Consider the following 17,173-nt stretch of genomic DNA (forward strand, 5'->3'; position numbering starts at 1 on the left):
TTTAGCTCCTGCAGCGCAGTACAAAGTGGAGGTGCAGAAAATGCCTTTGCCTGTGACAGCGTCTCCCTTCTTCTTGGAAAATCTGAGGGTGGTTAGCTAGGCCAGACCTTGGTCATCTTCCTTCCCATCACACCCATTCCTACATTGCCGGGGGGCATGGTCTGATTTCAATGGTGTCACCCCCAGTTTACCTGGAGAGCAGAACTGGGTCCTATCTCACTGAGTGCCCAATCCTGCACAGCACCCAGGGTTTGCTACCATTGGCTTCAATAGGATCGCTCACAACATAAGCTCTAGGCTTGCTCCAATAGCATTTGCAGCAGCACTCCCTTTGGTTATATAATATAGACTTAGAGAGAGACCTTCTAAAAAACGTTAAAGTGTATTACCGGCACGCGAAACCTATTACTTTATTAAAGTGAATAAATGAAGACTTGGCCCATCGCTTCTGAAAGGTTGCCTACCCCTGCCCTAAAGTATTTACCTAGTTCTAGTTACTGTAGTATCTAGGGACCTGATCCTGCTCAGACACAGGGGTATGCCAGATGAAGTTCATTGCAAGGTAGGGGTAGCATGTACCTAGCAATTCCTATCCCTCACTGATGTACCATAACATTTAGGTTTGCTCGGGCATGACTGTTGCATTCAGTACTGTCACTGACTGCAGTGGGAGTTTTGGGTGCACAGAGACATTGAGGCTGAGTCCTTAAAATATTATAAACCAGCATAAAATAGGAAATAAATAAAATACTAAGAAATAAACATAGGGCCCGATTCTATCCATCCTAAGGTTTGCAGGATCAGACCCATTTCCTATTAATTTTCTCATGGCCAGGGAAGTAAAGGATCATTCTCTAGGCTGTACTAAGTATAGCAACAACCAGAGATCCCCACCAAGATCAAGGCCCCAGTGTGCAAGTGATCTACCCACATTAACATGTTAAGTGGCAGAGCTGGGGCCAGAACCCAAAGGCCCCCTGGGGCATGGTTCACTAGATCACAGAGCCAGGTAGCATTATGGGGTAGCCAGCTTCCAGGTGGCAAGGGCAACTGCTTCTCCAAGGATATGAAGCACATGTTGGCATGCTGTCACTGCAGCTCCGGGGTTAGTTCAGCACATATCTAAAAAAAAAACCTGTTGCTTTCCCTATTTTGAAATTCTCTTACCACTGCTGGTCATTCCTGGCCCATAGAATGATCCTTCCACCTATCTACGCTGGTTTCCTGAGCCACGAAACAGTGCATCACGCTGTGAACAAAGCTGCTCCTCTAATCTCAAGTGCTAGGTGTCTTCCTCAGCTTCCTCCACCTTGTCCTGCTTTCTCCATCTCTGAAGCTCCTCCTGTGGCTGGAGAAGCTGCTGCCACTAGCACATCATCTGCTTGGTGGTCCAGCAGGAGAAGTCCCAAGACTAATTCATCCAGCTTTGAGTGTTGAAACGCGGTCTCTGCAGGTCTGAGGTTGCCAGCCTAATAGCATGAAGTACAGTGGGGTCCATGCTGGCTGACAGGAATTCAGAAATGGTGCTAGCCCACCCAGAAACGAAGTCAGGGGTGGAGTCAGATGAATCATGGTGTTTTTTAAAATTCGAATCCGCCTTGCTTCCGCTATGCATCCCACAATGCACAGCAAGAAAAATCCCAGGATGCAGCGAAGCCAAGGACCATGGGATATCCTCTGCGAACACCATGTGCTTAGTATCCTGCAAGCCACTGCCAGAGTGAAAGGGTGCACAGCTGTCCTGTGTGCATGTTGTTAGTGCGGCTGCATATTGCGCATAACTGGATGCACATCAGAAAACTGCAGATTAAGCCCCTCATGTAGACAAACCCTTAGAGACTGTGTCCCTGAGTGGGAAAAGACCTGCTTCTGCATTTCTTGCACACCTGACACGCCTGTTGCTTTTTTAGAGGAGTGTTGGTGCACAAGGAATAAGAATCAGGCCCCTGCAACAGGGAAACAAATAGCAATAAAGATTCCCATTCTGTTATCTCAGATCATTTTGTTTAAACAATCAGGCTTCTGAATACATAAATTCCCCTAAAGAGTCCCAATCCCACAACCTTTAGTCCAAATAACAGTCCCTACTCACACAAATAGTCACATGGATTTTAATATTAGTGAATGAACGTGGCAGGATTGGGCCCAGAGTGGGATATTGCCCGGGTAGGGACCCATATTTTTCTAATCTTTTTGTGTGTAAGGAATTGGGTGTGTCAGAGCTGGGGAGTTAGGAATATCAGTTATGATCTTTTATATATTTAGGGTTTATTTTAAACATATGAAGAGAGGTGGCATGAAGGTTGAATTAGCACATGTCTGGGATGGTTGCATCACTCACAAGGAAAGGGAGGGAGCCAGAAATAGTTAGGTATCAGAGGGGTAGCCGTGTTAGTCTGGATCTATAAAAGCAGCAAAGAGTCCTGTGGCACCTTATAGACTAACAGACGTATTGGAGCATGAGCTTTCGTGGGCGAATTGCATCCGACGAAGTGGGTATTCGCCCATGAAAGCTCATGCTCCAATACGTCTGTTAGTCTATAAGGTGCCACCGGACTCTTTGCTGCTTTTACAGAAATAGTTAGGCAGATCACCACACAGAACAGGAGAAAGGGGACCACCAGGAAGCTGGTTATGGCTCCCTGGTTCTCTAGGCCAACCTTCACCAGCCCCCCTGGCCTAAGGACTATGCTAACCTCTGCCAGCATTCCCCAGGGGACTGTACAGCGGCCAAGGACTGGTGGAACACATGGCCATTGCAATGCCCACTTCTCACACCCTGTGCTAAGACTGGATGGTTGGGGATGGTTTTATGTCGACTGAGACTTCTCCCACACTGGAGGGATTATCAACTGACCAGATCCAGCTGATAACAGAGCAACACATCTGGCCACAAATCTTTATGCCACCTCATCATGCATTCTGTGTCTGGTACAGAAAAAAACTGATTTAAAAGTCACAAGGACCATTTTTTGTCTCCTCCCTGGAAAGCAAGGTGTCTTACCTACCACCTATTTATAACCAATACATTCAAAATGACCTTGTCCTATACATAAAAATGCCATGGACCAGATTCTCTGTTGCATGACTCCTTTTTTGATGCTCTACTGATTTCAAAGGAGGCACTCCAATGTGAAACTGGAGTGACAGTGAAGACTCTGACCTCATCCTATATCTTGGGACCTTCTGGGACTAGAGTAAGTAGTGTGGTCCTCACTGAAGGCAAACTATTGAGATTCAGGAGCAGATTTGTGAGATATCAAACTTTGATCGGTCGTTGGCCCAAATACAGGATATTGCCTGTGCTGGGCTTCCTGTAGGTAGTTTTGAGGGGAAATGCCACATTTTGCAGAAAGGAGTCATTTGTTTAGCAGGTTGATTAAAAATAAAACAGTGGCTCTCTGAAGCTATGTACACATTTGTAATGTTAGAAGTATTCCCATGGGACAATGCACGGGAGGTCGTCAAAGGTGGAATTTATTCCAAGGGCTTTGCAGTGTATCACATAGATACCACCAAATGTGTCATGTTAAGGTTACATTATTAACCCTTCCAAAGTGAGGAAGTAGAAGAGTAAAGTGCTCAAAAGCAACCTTACCTTTCTCACACTTGGTATAGGACAATATTGGCCACCGATACATATATATAATGCCAATTGTGCATGCATATTTGAGGGGATAATTAGGCCCCTCATGTACTGAATTTACATTTAGTAGCACTAGTAATTTGAAATATTCCATATTTGCATTGTGAATGAGTGAAGTTTGAGCTGAGACTTTTTTACCTTTTTATTTCTTGATTTATATCTTTGTCATTAAAGTAGATTTGTGTTTAACTCCCCTTTTTATGAAAAAAAAAAAAAAGACTAAAAAGGGCAATTTAAACTTTCTTCTCTCGATTGATTTCTCCATGTACGGCCACAGTTAGAGAGCCAGAAACCACAATGCCACAATGGAATTCCACAGTGAAAGTGCGGCACAACCCACTCCTACATAACTTTAACCACACGCCTTATTGGGCTTGCTGGCGGTGAAATTCTCTGGCCTGTGTTATGCAGCTGATCAGAATAGATCACAATGGTCCATTCTAGCCTTAAAATGTTTGACTAACATCAGCACAGTAACTCCTCACTTAACATTGTAGTTATGTTCCTGAAAATTGCGACTTTAAGCGAAACAATGTTAAGCGAATCCAATTTCCCCATAAGAATTAATGTAAATGGGGGGAGGGTTAGGTTCCAGGGAAATTTTTTTCCTCAGACAAAAGACTATATTATATATATATACACACACACAGAGTAAGTTTTAAACAAACAATTGAATACTGGTACACAGTGATGATGATTGTGAAGCTTGGTTGAGGTGGAGGAGTCAGAGGGTGGGATATTTCCCTTACTGCTAAATGATGAACTAGCAATTGGCTGAACCCTCAAGGGTTAACTCTCACTCTGCAAGGCAACAGGAATGGAGGGAGATATGCGCATTTCCCCTTTAAGTGCACTGCCTTGTTAATTAGATCAGCTTGCTGAGACCACAGCTGCTGCAAGCTCCCTCCTCCTGAGCCCTGGTGTGTCCCCCCTGCTTTATGGAAGATGGGGTAACCGGGTGCAGGAGCAGGGGGGAGGGGGACACCCTGACATTAGCCCCCCTCTTCCTTCCCTCCCCCCTTCACAGCAAGCAGGAGTCTCGGGGAGCAGCTCCAAGGCAGAGGACAAGAGCAGCACATGGCAGTGGGAGGAGGGACAGCTGAACTGCAGGCAGCTGCTGCACAGGGAACTTAGGGGAGTGGGGAGCTGATGCGGGGCTGCTGGTCCACCCTGGTTCCAAGCCCCCACCAGCTAGCTGCAACGGGCTGCTCTTCCTGCAAGCAGTAGACAAAGCAGGTGGCTGCCAAACGATGTTATAAGGGAGCATTGCACAACCTTAAACGAGCATGTTCCCTAATTGATCAGCAACATAACAACGAAACAACGTTAACCGGGATGACTTTAAGTGAGGAGTTACTGTATTATGTGGCTCTGCCATAGTCCTGTAAACAGTATTGTGCACTAGATTCTGAGCCCTTTGAAGAACCCACTGTAAAACTAGATTGACTCCACTGAGATCACAGGGGAAGGGTGGCGGTGTGATTAAGACAATGAAATGGAATTTAAAAGTCTGGCCCAGATCCTCAGAGGTATTTAGGTGACTAAAGCCATGTCTACATTACAGCGTATGTCAGCATAACTTATATAGCTCAGGGGTGTGAATAAACCTCCCCCTAGAGCCACATAAATTACACCTACATAAGTGCTCACGTGCACAGTGCTATTTCGGTAGGAGAGCTCATGCAGGTAGGTTTTTTATGCCGATGGGAGAGTCTTCACCAGACGTACTGCAGCGGGACAGCTCGCTGCATGTGTAGACATGGCCCATTCATTTCAATGGAGTTTTGAGGCTCTGGGCCTCTGTGCTCAACACTACGCTGTGTCCCAGGCTTCCTGCGCAACCGTGGGCAAGTCCCTTAATCTGGCTGTGATTCCCGTCTCCATTTAAAGTGGGTGGCGATAAAACTGCCTTACCTGAAAGGGGTGTTGCGAATGTAAATTCACCAAGATCCTTGCACCTCTAGTTGTTATGATTCCGTGCGAGAAGGTGCGAGCGAGAAGCTCTTGTGTAGCCTCCCTTTTGCTTGTTCCCCACCTACTCACAGCAGAGACAATACCTCATAGTTAGGAGCTAGTGTGACGCTGAATGTCTGAGTGATGTCAACCACAGTGGTTAGGGCATGGCGTAGATCTAGCCAATGTGGTTAAGCTGCAGCTAACCCCAGGTGATGGCGTAGCGGCAGGAACAGTAGATGGGTGTTGTGCTGCCTAGCTGGAATTAAGTTCAGTCACCAATATTGTGAACCCCAAGCATTCAACAACAACAAAAAACAGGAGTGGCTTAAAAACCAACAACATAATCAGCCACCATCTTCCCCCCTTATTTCTCACGAGCTTTCTTAGCACACAGGGAGATCTTTCAATAGCTAACTTCCCCTGCAGTGTCCGTGACCAGGGTATGTGTAAGGGCTTGTCTGCTTTTGTCACACTCCCAGATGCTTGCACAAAAATCGTGCATTCACTGCAAAAAGAGGTGTGTTCTTAACTCAGGTTAGCAAACAGTGAAGATACAGGAACTCAGATTAGGAGTGTGAGGAACTCCTTTAGTGGAGTTGAACTCAAACTGCTAAACCCAGTTAAAACCAAGTCGCTATGTCTTCACTCCTATATTAAGCGGAGTTAAGACCACACCTTTTCCCCCCAGCAAAGACATAGCCAATCTAATCTAACCTAATCAAAGAACCCACCACCATATTACCTTGACACTTGCATGACTCAGCGTGAAGCTTTGGGGAATGCCTAAATGTTACACCACAGTTGCATTTTCTGCCCTGGCCGTTCAAACTCAGGCTTATCTGCCCAGCTAATGAGATCAGAACCCAGTCTTGTCAGCGCTCACCCGTTTACCTCATTCATTATTCTTTGCATTACAGTATCAGCGTGGCCCATCCCAAACATTCATAAAATCATGACCCAGGTCTAAATAAAAAAAAAATCTTGAGCTTTTAAAAAATAACAATTTTTGAATTCCTTTTTTAATATCCCTTCAGGTTATTGAATCTCCAGGGGGCCCCTGGGTTTTGCTTTCCAGTTTTCCTCTGCAACCATGAGAGCTAGAAACTTCTTTTTTGTTTAATGAAAGCTGGGGTTTTCATGATTCCTCGAGCAGGGCCCTCAAGAAAAATAGCAACAGTCATGAGAGTTGGCTATACTGCATTAGTCTGGAAGTTCTGAAAGAGATCATAGCCCTGTTATACCTACACATTGTAAGAGACAATCCCTGCCCCCAAAGAGTGATGGTCTAAATACAGAATGGGTGGGAGGGGAAACTAAGGCACAGATAGATGATGTGACTTGCCTAAGGTTATGCAGTAGGACAGTGGCAGAGTGAGGAGTTGAACCCAGGTTTCTAGCTGAGTGCCCTGCTCACTGGCCTCCCTGCCTTTAGCCTTACTGTTTTAGGACAAGCTGATGGTGAGAGTAAGGCAACCCTGGTGTCAGCCGGTGGCCACTGATTTCCCTGTGAAAATCAGGCCTGGCTATGTTGAAGCACTGGAATGGGTTACCCAGGGAGGTGGTGGAATCTCCATCCTTAGAGGTTTTTAAGGTCAGGCTTGACAAAGCCCTGGCTGGGATGATTTAGTTGGGAATTGGTCCTGCTTTGAGCAGGGGGTTGGACTACATGACCTCCTGAGGTCCCTTCCAACCCTGATATTCTATGATTCTATGGTGCTGCAAGATCCAAGCCCCTAACCCCAACAATCTGATTCTACTTTTGCTATCTACAGATCATGAGCTTTTGATTTGTATACATGGCACTAAGGTTGCCAACCCTCCAGGATTGTCCTGGAGTCTCCAGGAATTACAGATTAATCTTTCATTAAAGATTATCATGTACTGAAGCCTCCAGGAATACGTCCAACCAAAATTGGCAGCCCAAGATCTGTTCACATCAGATTTTCAATGGACAATCAGGTTACAGTGGCAACCGCTACTGTTACTATCACCAGTGGAGCTGCAACAACAGGAGAGTTAAGAAAAAGCTGGGTGCAGACAAGGCCTATATGCGTGAGGCTTGATCACTGAATCTGCAGCCCCCCAAATAACCTCACCCCAAACAATCCCTTCATGGGCCAGCTATGGAGACTGTTGCACAACTATACATCACAGGGGCCGCTGATTCCCCCGCTCTGCATTTCAGACCTCACTTTGACCTCCCCCTCCGGAGGAACGTGCAGGTAGAGACCTGTATTTAGGAGAGTGGTTTGGTCTGATAAAGTCAAGGCAATTCAAAAGCCAACAGCAAATGGGAAAGAAAACTGTTGTGAAATTCCCAGCGTGAGTCATTTTGATTTTCTCTCACCCAGTTCCCACTACAGACATACTGGCAAAAGAAGTCAGGGAGAGAACTCAGATCACATAAGCACTGCCTCTTAGTAAAAGGAACCTGGATAGCCAGGATTACAAGTATATTTATTACACCCTTTAGTTGCCAAGCACAATCCAGCTGAGTGTGAATAAAAATCACTGCCTTGAAGAGGTGGGAAAAATAAGTGTGAATTTTTTCACTTATGGATTTCATGCACTTCTGCACCCTCTGAAATATCGATTTTCCTCTTCTCATGACATTGCAGGAACGGAACTTTCCTATGCAATGAACAACCTGAAAACTCACAAAGTCCCTGCAAGGTTAATACTAGATTTTAAAGCCTGAAGGGACAATTGTGATCATCCAGTCTGATCGCCTCAGTAACACAGGTCACAGAATTCCTGCTGAGGAAGGAATTATTATTTCCTGCAGTGTAAGTGAACTCTATCAAGCCCAGTAACTTCTTGCTGGCCTAGAGCAGATGTTTTAGGAAAATGTCCAACCTTGATGAAAGATGAAAGGTCTTTTCCTGGAGGATTCATGTTTATAACAAAAAATATAAACAAGTTCCCAGCAGCAGAAAAGAAAACAGAAATCTGATAGAGCCTGATCCCATAGCTCTGGGAATTGAGAAAGGTATTCTATTCCCCCACCCCCTTCTTCCCTTAGCATCTGTGGAAAGGCTAGAAGAAGCTTGGCTGATGTTAACCTCTTGGTTACCGGGTAGTGCCCTCCCCATGTCACAGCTCCTTGTACATGAAAATAACCCTCCGTGAATCCTGTACATCGCAACCCCCCGTTCAACATTCACAAGTGGCAATTTTCGAGCTAACATGGCTTTTGTGCAAAATTTAATTGGGTGGTTTCAAATTTCCCACCATTGCTCCAGGAGCGTTGGAAATGTGTTGCAAACTTATGCACGGACAAGTCTCACTGAAAAGAAAAAATACACGTGGTGAGAATCCTTCACCCCACTCTCCTGCCGCCGCAGCCAGTCAAATGTTTATTGCACTCTGTACCTATTAGGGATGACCTGAAACTGGGTCACTTAACTCAGTCTTGACTGATGGGCTTATATATGGTCCTTTTCTGCCTCTCGTCCTCCTCCCTACCTGTTTTCTCCTCTGGCTGCTTCTGTAGTTGAGTAATCTGAGTATAGGACTGGGAGCCAAGAGCTCCCCACTTGAGACACTGACTCCCCCTCTGTGGCCTTGGGCAAATCACTTAAGGCCTGAACTTGCACCATGGAAATCAGTGGGAGTTTTGCCACTGACTTCAACGAGCCCAGGATGAAGGCCTTACTGCCAGCTCTTCAGAGGCGCTGAGCACCCGCAGCTCCCATTGACTTTGGCTGGAGCTGTGAATGCTCAGCCCCTCTGCAGATCATGCTATTAATCTCTCCGCCTCAGTTTCTCCTGATGTACAATAGGGAGAATAATACTTTTAGGCCTGGGTTCTAAAGCATGTGCTTCCCTGAAAGTGTTTTAGTGCTTCATTGAATCCTGGCCCAAGTACTATTATTTTCTTTTCACCAGGTTTCCTACCAGTCTCAACTTGTTAGCTCTTTGTGGGAAGTAGGGTTAGGTATTTCCTAGCCAGTCATGCAGCTCCTGCCCCGGGAGTGCAGATATGCCCTGCGTGTCTCTCACAGCTACTGCATTGTTTTGTTATCCCTCCTGGTAAATATTGACTGTCCTTTCACCTCAGTCAATATTTACCTCTTGGGTTAATAAATATGGAGATTTATTTCAGTAAAGTCAATATGTTCTAAGCTATTGCTGAACTCTGCAATTGTTCATTACTTAGCCCTAGGGACTGACGGGTAGGAAAACTGCAGCACAAAACATGGGCCCAATCCTGCAAACCCTGATGCATTTGAGTGCATTTACTCTTGCAGTAGTCTCACTGAACACAGCAGCACTACTCAAGAGAGTAATTGCTAGGGTTTAAATGTTTGCAGGATCACGGCCTAAAGTTGCATTGCACCTCATCAGGAGTCATCATGGCTCAGAAAAATATACACCCGCAATTTTAAAAACATGTTATTTGCTTGAAAGGTCACATTCCTGTCTCTTGTACAACATACACAACTCACAGCTTTAGAATGGGCCCAGGTGATAGCTATGCGTGGGACTGATAGTGCCACATCTCCCCACTGTGGGGCTTTTACACCATCCTTTGAAGCATCTGGTTATAGACACTGTCTGAGACAGGAAACTGGACCAGATGGACCTTGGGTCTGAACTTGTGTGGCAGCTGCTACGTTCCTTTCCTAGAGGGGCCTGTGAACTTTATTGGGAGAGTTCCAGGGGAAAAGCGCGTGCGTGGGGCGGCAAGCCACGTCGGGGGGCGGCCTGCCAGTTGCCGTGAGGGCAGCAGTCAGGCGGCCTTCGGCAGCATGCCTGCGGGAGATCCGCCAGTCCCGCGGCTTCGGCGGTAATTCAGCGGCAGGTACACCGAAGGCGTGGGACTGGCAGATCACCCGCAGAAATGCCGCCGAATCCGCGTGACCAGCGGACCGCCCGCAGGCGTGCCACTGAAGGTCGCCTGACTGCCGTGCTTGGGGTGGCAAAAAACATTAGAGCCGCCCCTGGCTGCAATCTAGCCTTAGAGATAGGGTTACCATACGTCCTCTTTTTCCCGGACATGTCCGGCTTTTCGGCAGTCAAACCCCCGTCCGGGGGGAATTGCCAAAAAGCCGAACATGTCCGGGAAAATGGCGGCTCTGCTCCTCCCCCACTCTTCGGCTCTGTTTAAGAGCCGGGCTGCCCGAGCGCTACCGGCTTCGGGCAGCCCCCATGCCTCCGGACCCTGTGCCCCCGGAGCCCGGGAGGGGAAGTGCCCGGCTGGGGGTGCAGGGTCCGGAGGCAGAGGGGCTGCCCAAAGCCCGAGCGCTACTGGCTTCATGGTTTGCCGGGCAGCCTCCAGACCCTGCGCCCCCGGCTGGGCGCTTCCCCTCCCGGGCTCCAGCTGCGCTGGGGAAGCGCCGGCCGGGGGCGCAGGGTCTGGGGGCTGCCCGGCAAACCCTGAAGCTGGTAGCACTGGGGCAGCCCTTTCCCCCTGGCTGGGAGTGGGAGGGAGGAGGGGGCGGAGTTAGGGTGGGGAAGGGGCGGAGTTGGGGCGGGGCTAGCGGTGGGGAAATGGGCGGGGCCAGGGCCCGTGGAGGGTCCTCTTTTTTTATTTATGAGATATGGTAACCCTACTTAGAGACCACAACTCCATGATGCTTTGGGGAAAGAGGTAGCAACTTCCTCGTGCAGGGAGAGCAGGCGGTGGACTCCATTTTGGGGAAAAGGAGTGAGATTGCTGCTGTGGAGCTCTGTCCGTACCAGGAGCTGCTGCTGAGAGCCTGCAGGGGCTTTGATTGAGGGAGCCTCAGAGGCTGTTGGTGGCTTCACTGGGGTCAGAGCAGAGACTGTTGTTGTGCCTAGAGCTGACTGAGGTGGGGCTGCAGTGAGGGAACTGTGAGGAACCCCCACTGTTGTTTGGGAAAGTACTTGCAAGTGAAGGGGCCCAGCAGAGAGACTGAGTCTGAGGAGAGGCAGAGTGATCTTCCCACGAACCAGGGCCCAGAGCTGCTGGCATTTGGTGGGACCAGCTCCAATCGTCAGAGGGGTTGTGCAGCGTGTTGCCTTGGCTGGACTGACGCACAGAACCAACAGAGCCCTGTCTCCAGCTGCAGGTCTTCCAGTGCGCCCACGCAAGCAAGTGCCTGGGACTCTGAGATCCAGAGGAGTGTGCGCTGCGGGGTGGGGTGAATGGCGGCAGGGTAAATGCCAGTTACATAAGTTTCATTTATCACTGTATATTATATTTGTTAATTGATTTTATTCAACTGCCCCTGTGGATTTAAATAAGTAGTGACATTTCATCTTAGTCTCTTATACCCTGATTTTTAAGTTGTTAAGTAAAGGAGTGTTAGCTCTAATTTAAGTATATTGGATGTATATTATTTAGAATTAGTATTTGAGTTAGACCCATGCCACAGGTTATTATTCATTATTATTATTACTATTTGAAGGGGTTTATTCCTGGAGGTTCCCAAGGCACGTCATTGAGCGTGTGCGGGTGCCAGCCAGGTGGAGGTACCGCCAATTTTAACTTCCTTTAGGAGTAAAGGGACTGCAGCAGAGGGGTGACTAGAGGATTCCCACCTATCCAACAGCACCACTGGGATACTCAGGATCTTCTTTAATGTCAGCAACATCAGGCGCCCAGGCACAGGTGTGTGTTGCCTGTTCCCGAGTAACCCAGGGAAGAAAGGGGGGTTACACTATGTTCAGCACTTGGAGACCGAGGCTCTGATCCATTAAAGTCAATGGAAAAATTCTTATTGATTTCAGTGGGCGCTGGATCAGTCCCTGATTCAGCAATGCACTTAAGCACATGCTTAAAGTTAAGCATGTGCTTAAGTGTCATTAACTTCACTTGTGCATGTCCTTAAGTGCTCGGCTGAATAGGAATGGCCTGGATCACATGCACACGTGCTTTCCTGGATCACGGCTCATAAACACCATGACATTAGTATCCTCAGGAAAAAAAAAAGGAGGAAAAATAAAGGGCACGGCTATTTTCTGAGCTGCCAGGAGTGCAACACTGAAAACCCAGACCACATCCAAGCAGATTACGTCGCTGCTGTGACGAGGGGCTAAAGCACTAACGCTGCTGCACTTACCTGCTGACAGACCCTCAGCATTAATCTGAAGAATTCGAAGTGATGGTCCAATGGCTCGAAAGTCGAAGGATGGGCCATACATCAGGGTCGCAGTCAGATGACACGTGACCAAGATTCATCACCGAATTCGGTTCACTCGCTTCCCCTGCCTGGGCCGTGTCAGGGAGTGCAACGTTGCATATCCTTGGAAAGTGCCTGCTGACTTACTTCGCCCGCGGGCTACCGGCTCTTCACCTGGCTGCTAACCATGCTATCAAATGGCTGGACATGTTGTGCATACCCTGAGAGAGACCACATCTGAACCTAAGTAAAGATAGAGCTATAGATATATATATTTTTACTCTTTTTGCTGTCCTAACTCTGAGCCAAAATGGCCCAAAGACATTTCCACCCCCCCTTTTAATTTGGAAAAATTAAATGCGCTCATGGGCTGAGACCTTGGAAGCAAGTTCCCTGCCCGCAGCAACACCATTTTTGTTGATTAAGTTATTAATCCCCCAAAGGCTGAATTTCTAAGAAAAAAGATGACACAGACACCATGCTAGTGGCACTTGTGCATGTCATAAATGAAGATTTAACACCAAATAATGGAGGGGAGGTGGGGGAGGAAAGGCAAGTGGATCTGGCTATCAGGAAAAGCTTGCTACAGGTGAGCTCTGTTAGATGATGGATTAGCCTCCGAGGGGAAGTAGTGAATACTCCATTGCTTACACATTTAAAGTTAGATTAGACAAAGAACTGGAAATATACTATCTATCTATCTGCTTCATTCTGCCCCCTTTGACAAAAATATTAATTGACTTCTATTATTGCGAGAGTGAGCCTTTGCTCTCTAAATTGATGTATCTATCTAATCATCAGTGTATCTAGAATGTCCATCTAAGCACTAGAGGCAACATGGACAAGATGTCATAAAAGTCTTTTCCATCTCCTCTTTAAGAGACCAATGTTGATTAGACTGTGTTTCATTCATTTCTGAGCCCCCCCCCGGTATGCTACATGGGCTTGCATTACTTGTGGACAAACGACGATGAGTCTATTGCCCAGAGTACAACCAAATTCCATGGACTGTCATCATAACAACATCGTATGGGCCAGCAATTGAGCTGTGTTCCTCTGAGGTTTAAACACACAGATTTTTCACCCAGTGGTAAGAACAATATTTTCAGAGAAGCCATTTTTTTTTAAAGTGAGCTCGAAGCATAATTACCCAATAAAGTGCTTAGGGAAATAGGGTTCCTGAATTCTTGGCTTTGTTAGGCAAGCTAGTTATTAAAGTTTAACAAATGACACCAATATTCTATTTCAGCAAGTCTGTGTCAGCTACCATAGCTGTCCACTCCCACAGCCCTTTGAGAGTGCATGTCCCACTGAGATCAGTGGGAGTTTTTCCTGCCATGGGACTGCAAAACTGAGCCCTGGTGCAAAAATCAGTGTGGAACTAAGAATATGAAAACCCATTTCTACATATGCACAAAATATTGGGGAAGCCAAAGTGCAGACCTGGCCCAATGGTGCCCTGTGGAAAAAAATACACCATGCTGCCGCCCCCCTCTCTTTAATGAGGTGGCGGTGCCCTGCTCAGCTCAAGATGAAGCAATGCATGCTGGGAGTCGTAAAGCCTCCATTGGCCACACCCCCATATTAAAGTGACAGTGGCAGCAATGCGATCATTTTATATCAATTACAAATAGGTCTTCGGGCTCCTGATAAGTTGCTACTGTGACCCTTGGTTGGGCAAAGTGTGAGCATTAGTGATATCAGGGATGAAACATGGACTAGAGCCACCCTAGGTTACTCTGGCATCACCTGGGATCAGCGCCTTGATTTGGACCCTCTTTTATATTACAATAGCACCTGCTTGTCTAACAGTAGCACCCAGAAGCCGCAACTGAGATCTTGGTGCCACTGTATTAGGTGCTGTACAAACACACAGTAGAAGACAGTAGGGTGACCAGATATCCCAATTTGATAGGGACAGTCCTGATATTCGAGCCTTTGTCTTATATAGGTGCCTATTGCCCCACCATTCCCTGTCCCGGTTTTTCACAATTTCTACACCTTAAAAGACAGTCCCTGCCCCACAGAGCTTACAATTTCCGTAGACCCGGACAGAGGGCAAGAGAAGCATTGGAGGCACAGAGGGGAAAGTGACTTGCCCAAGGTCACCCAGCAGGTCAGTGGCAGAGCCAGAAATTGAACTCAGGTCTCCTGCTGTGTTTATACAGTACCTAATAGGAGGGGGCCCCACAATCTTGGTTAGGGCCCTAAAGGTGCTACAAACAAACAACAACAATCATAACAACTCTGAACGGATGGGTCACACAAGGCCGATGAATGACTTACATCCAATTTAAGCCCTCTTTGGGTTGACCAAATCCATGGGCGGCGGGTATAAGAGGCCAGGAGGCGGCGCATCTCCCTTTGGAGGTGTGCCAGCCTGCTGCCTTTGGAGCACTGGCCCCACCTCAGCTCCACCCCGAGGCCCTGCTCCCACTCGTCCTCTTCCCCTGTGGCTCCTCTTCCCATCCCTGCTCTGCCTCTTCCCCCGAGGCCCTCCACACCCGCTGTTCGCTCCTCGGAGGAGGGGGCAGAGAGGAGCAAGAGGCAGGCCTGGGGGGCCTCAAGGGAGGGGGCAAAGAGGCGTGGGCAGGGAGGTCTCAGGGGAGGGGGTGAAGAGGTGCAAGCAGCGGGCGGGGGGCCTCAGGGGAAGGGGCCGAGCAGGAGCAGGGCCTGGGGTGGAGCTAGGGTTGTCAACTTTCTAATCACACAGAACCGAACATGCCCTGCCCCTTCTCTGAGGCCCCACCCCCACTCTTCCATCCCCCTCCCTCTGTCGCTCGCTCTCCCCCACTCTTACTCACTTTCACTGAGCTAGGGCAGGGGGTTGGGGTGTGGGAGGGGGTGAAGGCTCTGGCTGGGGGTGTGGGCTCTGGGGTGGGGCTGGGAATGAGGGGTTTGGGGTGCAGCATGGGACTTAGGGCTGGGGCAGGAGGTTGGAGTGCAGGAGGGAGCTCAGGGGAGGGGTTGGGGTGCAGGCTCTGGGAGGGAGTTAGGTGCCGGAGGGGGTTCTGACCTGGGGCAGGGTGTTGGGGTGCAGGCTCTGGGAGGGAGTTAGGTGCCGGAGGGGGTTCTGACCTGGGGCAGGGTGTTGGGGTGCAGGCTCTGGGAGGGAGTTAGGTGCCGGAGGGGGTTCTGACCTGGGGCAGGGTGTTGGGGTGCATGTGGGGGTTCAGGCTCCACCCAGGTAGCGCTTACTCACGTGGCTCCCGGTCAGTGGCGCAGCAGGGCTAAGGCAGTCTCCCTACCTGCCCTAGCACAGCTCCGGGAAGCGTCCAACATGTCTGCCCCAAGGTGGAGGCGTGGCCAGGCGGCTCCACGTGGTGCACGCTGCCCACGCCTGCAGGTACTGCCCCCGCCGCTCCCACTGGCTGTGGTTCCTGGCCAATGGGAGCTGCGGAGCTGGCGCTCGGGGTGGGGGCAGCGCGCGGAGCTTCCCTGATCGCCTCTGCACCTAGGAGCCGGACATGCCGGCTGCTTTCAGGAGCCGTGCGGAGCCAGGACAGGTAAGAAGCCTGCCTTAGCCCCACTGTGCCGCCAACTGGACCTTTAACAGCCCAGTCAGTGGCGCTAACCGGAGCCGCCAGGGTCCTTTTTCAAGCGGCTGTTCTGGTCAAAAACCGGATGCCTGGCAACCCTAGGCGGAGTGGGGGTGGGGCCTTTGAGGGAGGAGGCCAAGTGGGGAAGAGCCTAGGGGTGGAGTGGGGGGGCAGGGCCATAGTCCAGGTGCCAGTGGCGCCCCCCCCGCCCACACTTCTAGGGAGCTTCCGGTGCTTGCGCCCGGCCTCCCCAAATGCAGGAGTCACCTGCCACCCATTACCAAATCCACAAGGTTTTGTTGCCCTTAACTCCCACTTAAGGGAGTCTCACCCGATCAGGCCCGGTGAGGCTTTGCAGTTGCCTAAGGATTTCCCCACTTTTAGCCCCCTGACCTCTGTGTGGGTGTTACCTGGCTTTGTCCTCCTTTTGCCTGTCCTCTAGCTCCAGATGCTTGCAAGACAAATCTTGACCGTTGGACAGGTTTCCATGCCTGGACACAGCCTCTGGCACTCATTCACTCCTTCTCTTCAGCCTGCAGCAATACCAGCAAGAACACACTTCCCCCTACACTGCCAGAACCCCATTGTTCCCCTGAAAGCACTAAAACGCTGTCACAGCACCCCCGCAAGGTACAATTTAGCTAGAACGTGGTATTACCCTTTTGTCAAAACTAAGGTAAAAACATCCCCCGACAGTTCCTGATTTGTTTGTTCGGTCCTTTGATCAATGGGATAAGAAGAAAAGCCTTCCGATGGATTGCAGCTTCCCTGGGGCCTCTTTTGTGGTCACTCACTGATTGTAAATGCAGATTATCTGAGCTATCATTACGATTGTTATCTGAGCCGGGAGGAGAAAGAGAGAGATTTATCCCATGTTTTATTCTTTTTGTGGCTACACTACTATTAGAATTTATGTTACGCTTTTAAGGTGATTTATTTATTTA

The 17,173-nt window shown here is 48.8% G+C and overlaps 1 protein-coding gene across 1 annotated transcript in view; it reads right to left on the reverse strand.

The window, feature by feature from the left end:
- The window catches only part of TSKU (tsukushi, small leucine rich proteoglycan), a 36,823-nt gene extending 23,909 nt beyond the window's left edge, over positions 1–12,914 (reverse strand). Inside the window, exon 1 of the mRNA XM_054015822.1 lies at positions 12,631–12,914. Within this exon, the coding sequence (XP_053871797.1) occupies positions 12,631–12,712 (82 nt within the window). The 5' untranslated portion in view covers positions 12,713–12,914. The remainder of the gene's footprint in view (positions 1–12,630) is intronic.
- Between the last annotated feature and the right edge of the window lie 4,259 nt (positions 12,915–17,173).

This window comes from Malaclemys terrapin, chromosome 1 (genome assembly GCF_027887155.1).
Source record: "Malaclemys terrapin pileata isolate rMalTer1 chromosome 1, rMalTer1.hap1, whole genome shotgun sequence".
NCBI classification, from domain to species: domain Eukaryota; kingdom Metazoa; phylum Chordata; order Testudines; family Emydidae; genus Malaclemys; species Malaclemys terrapin.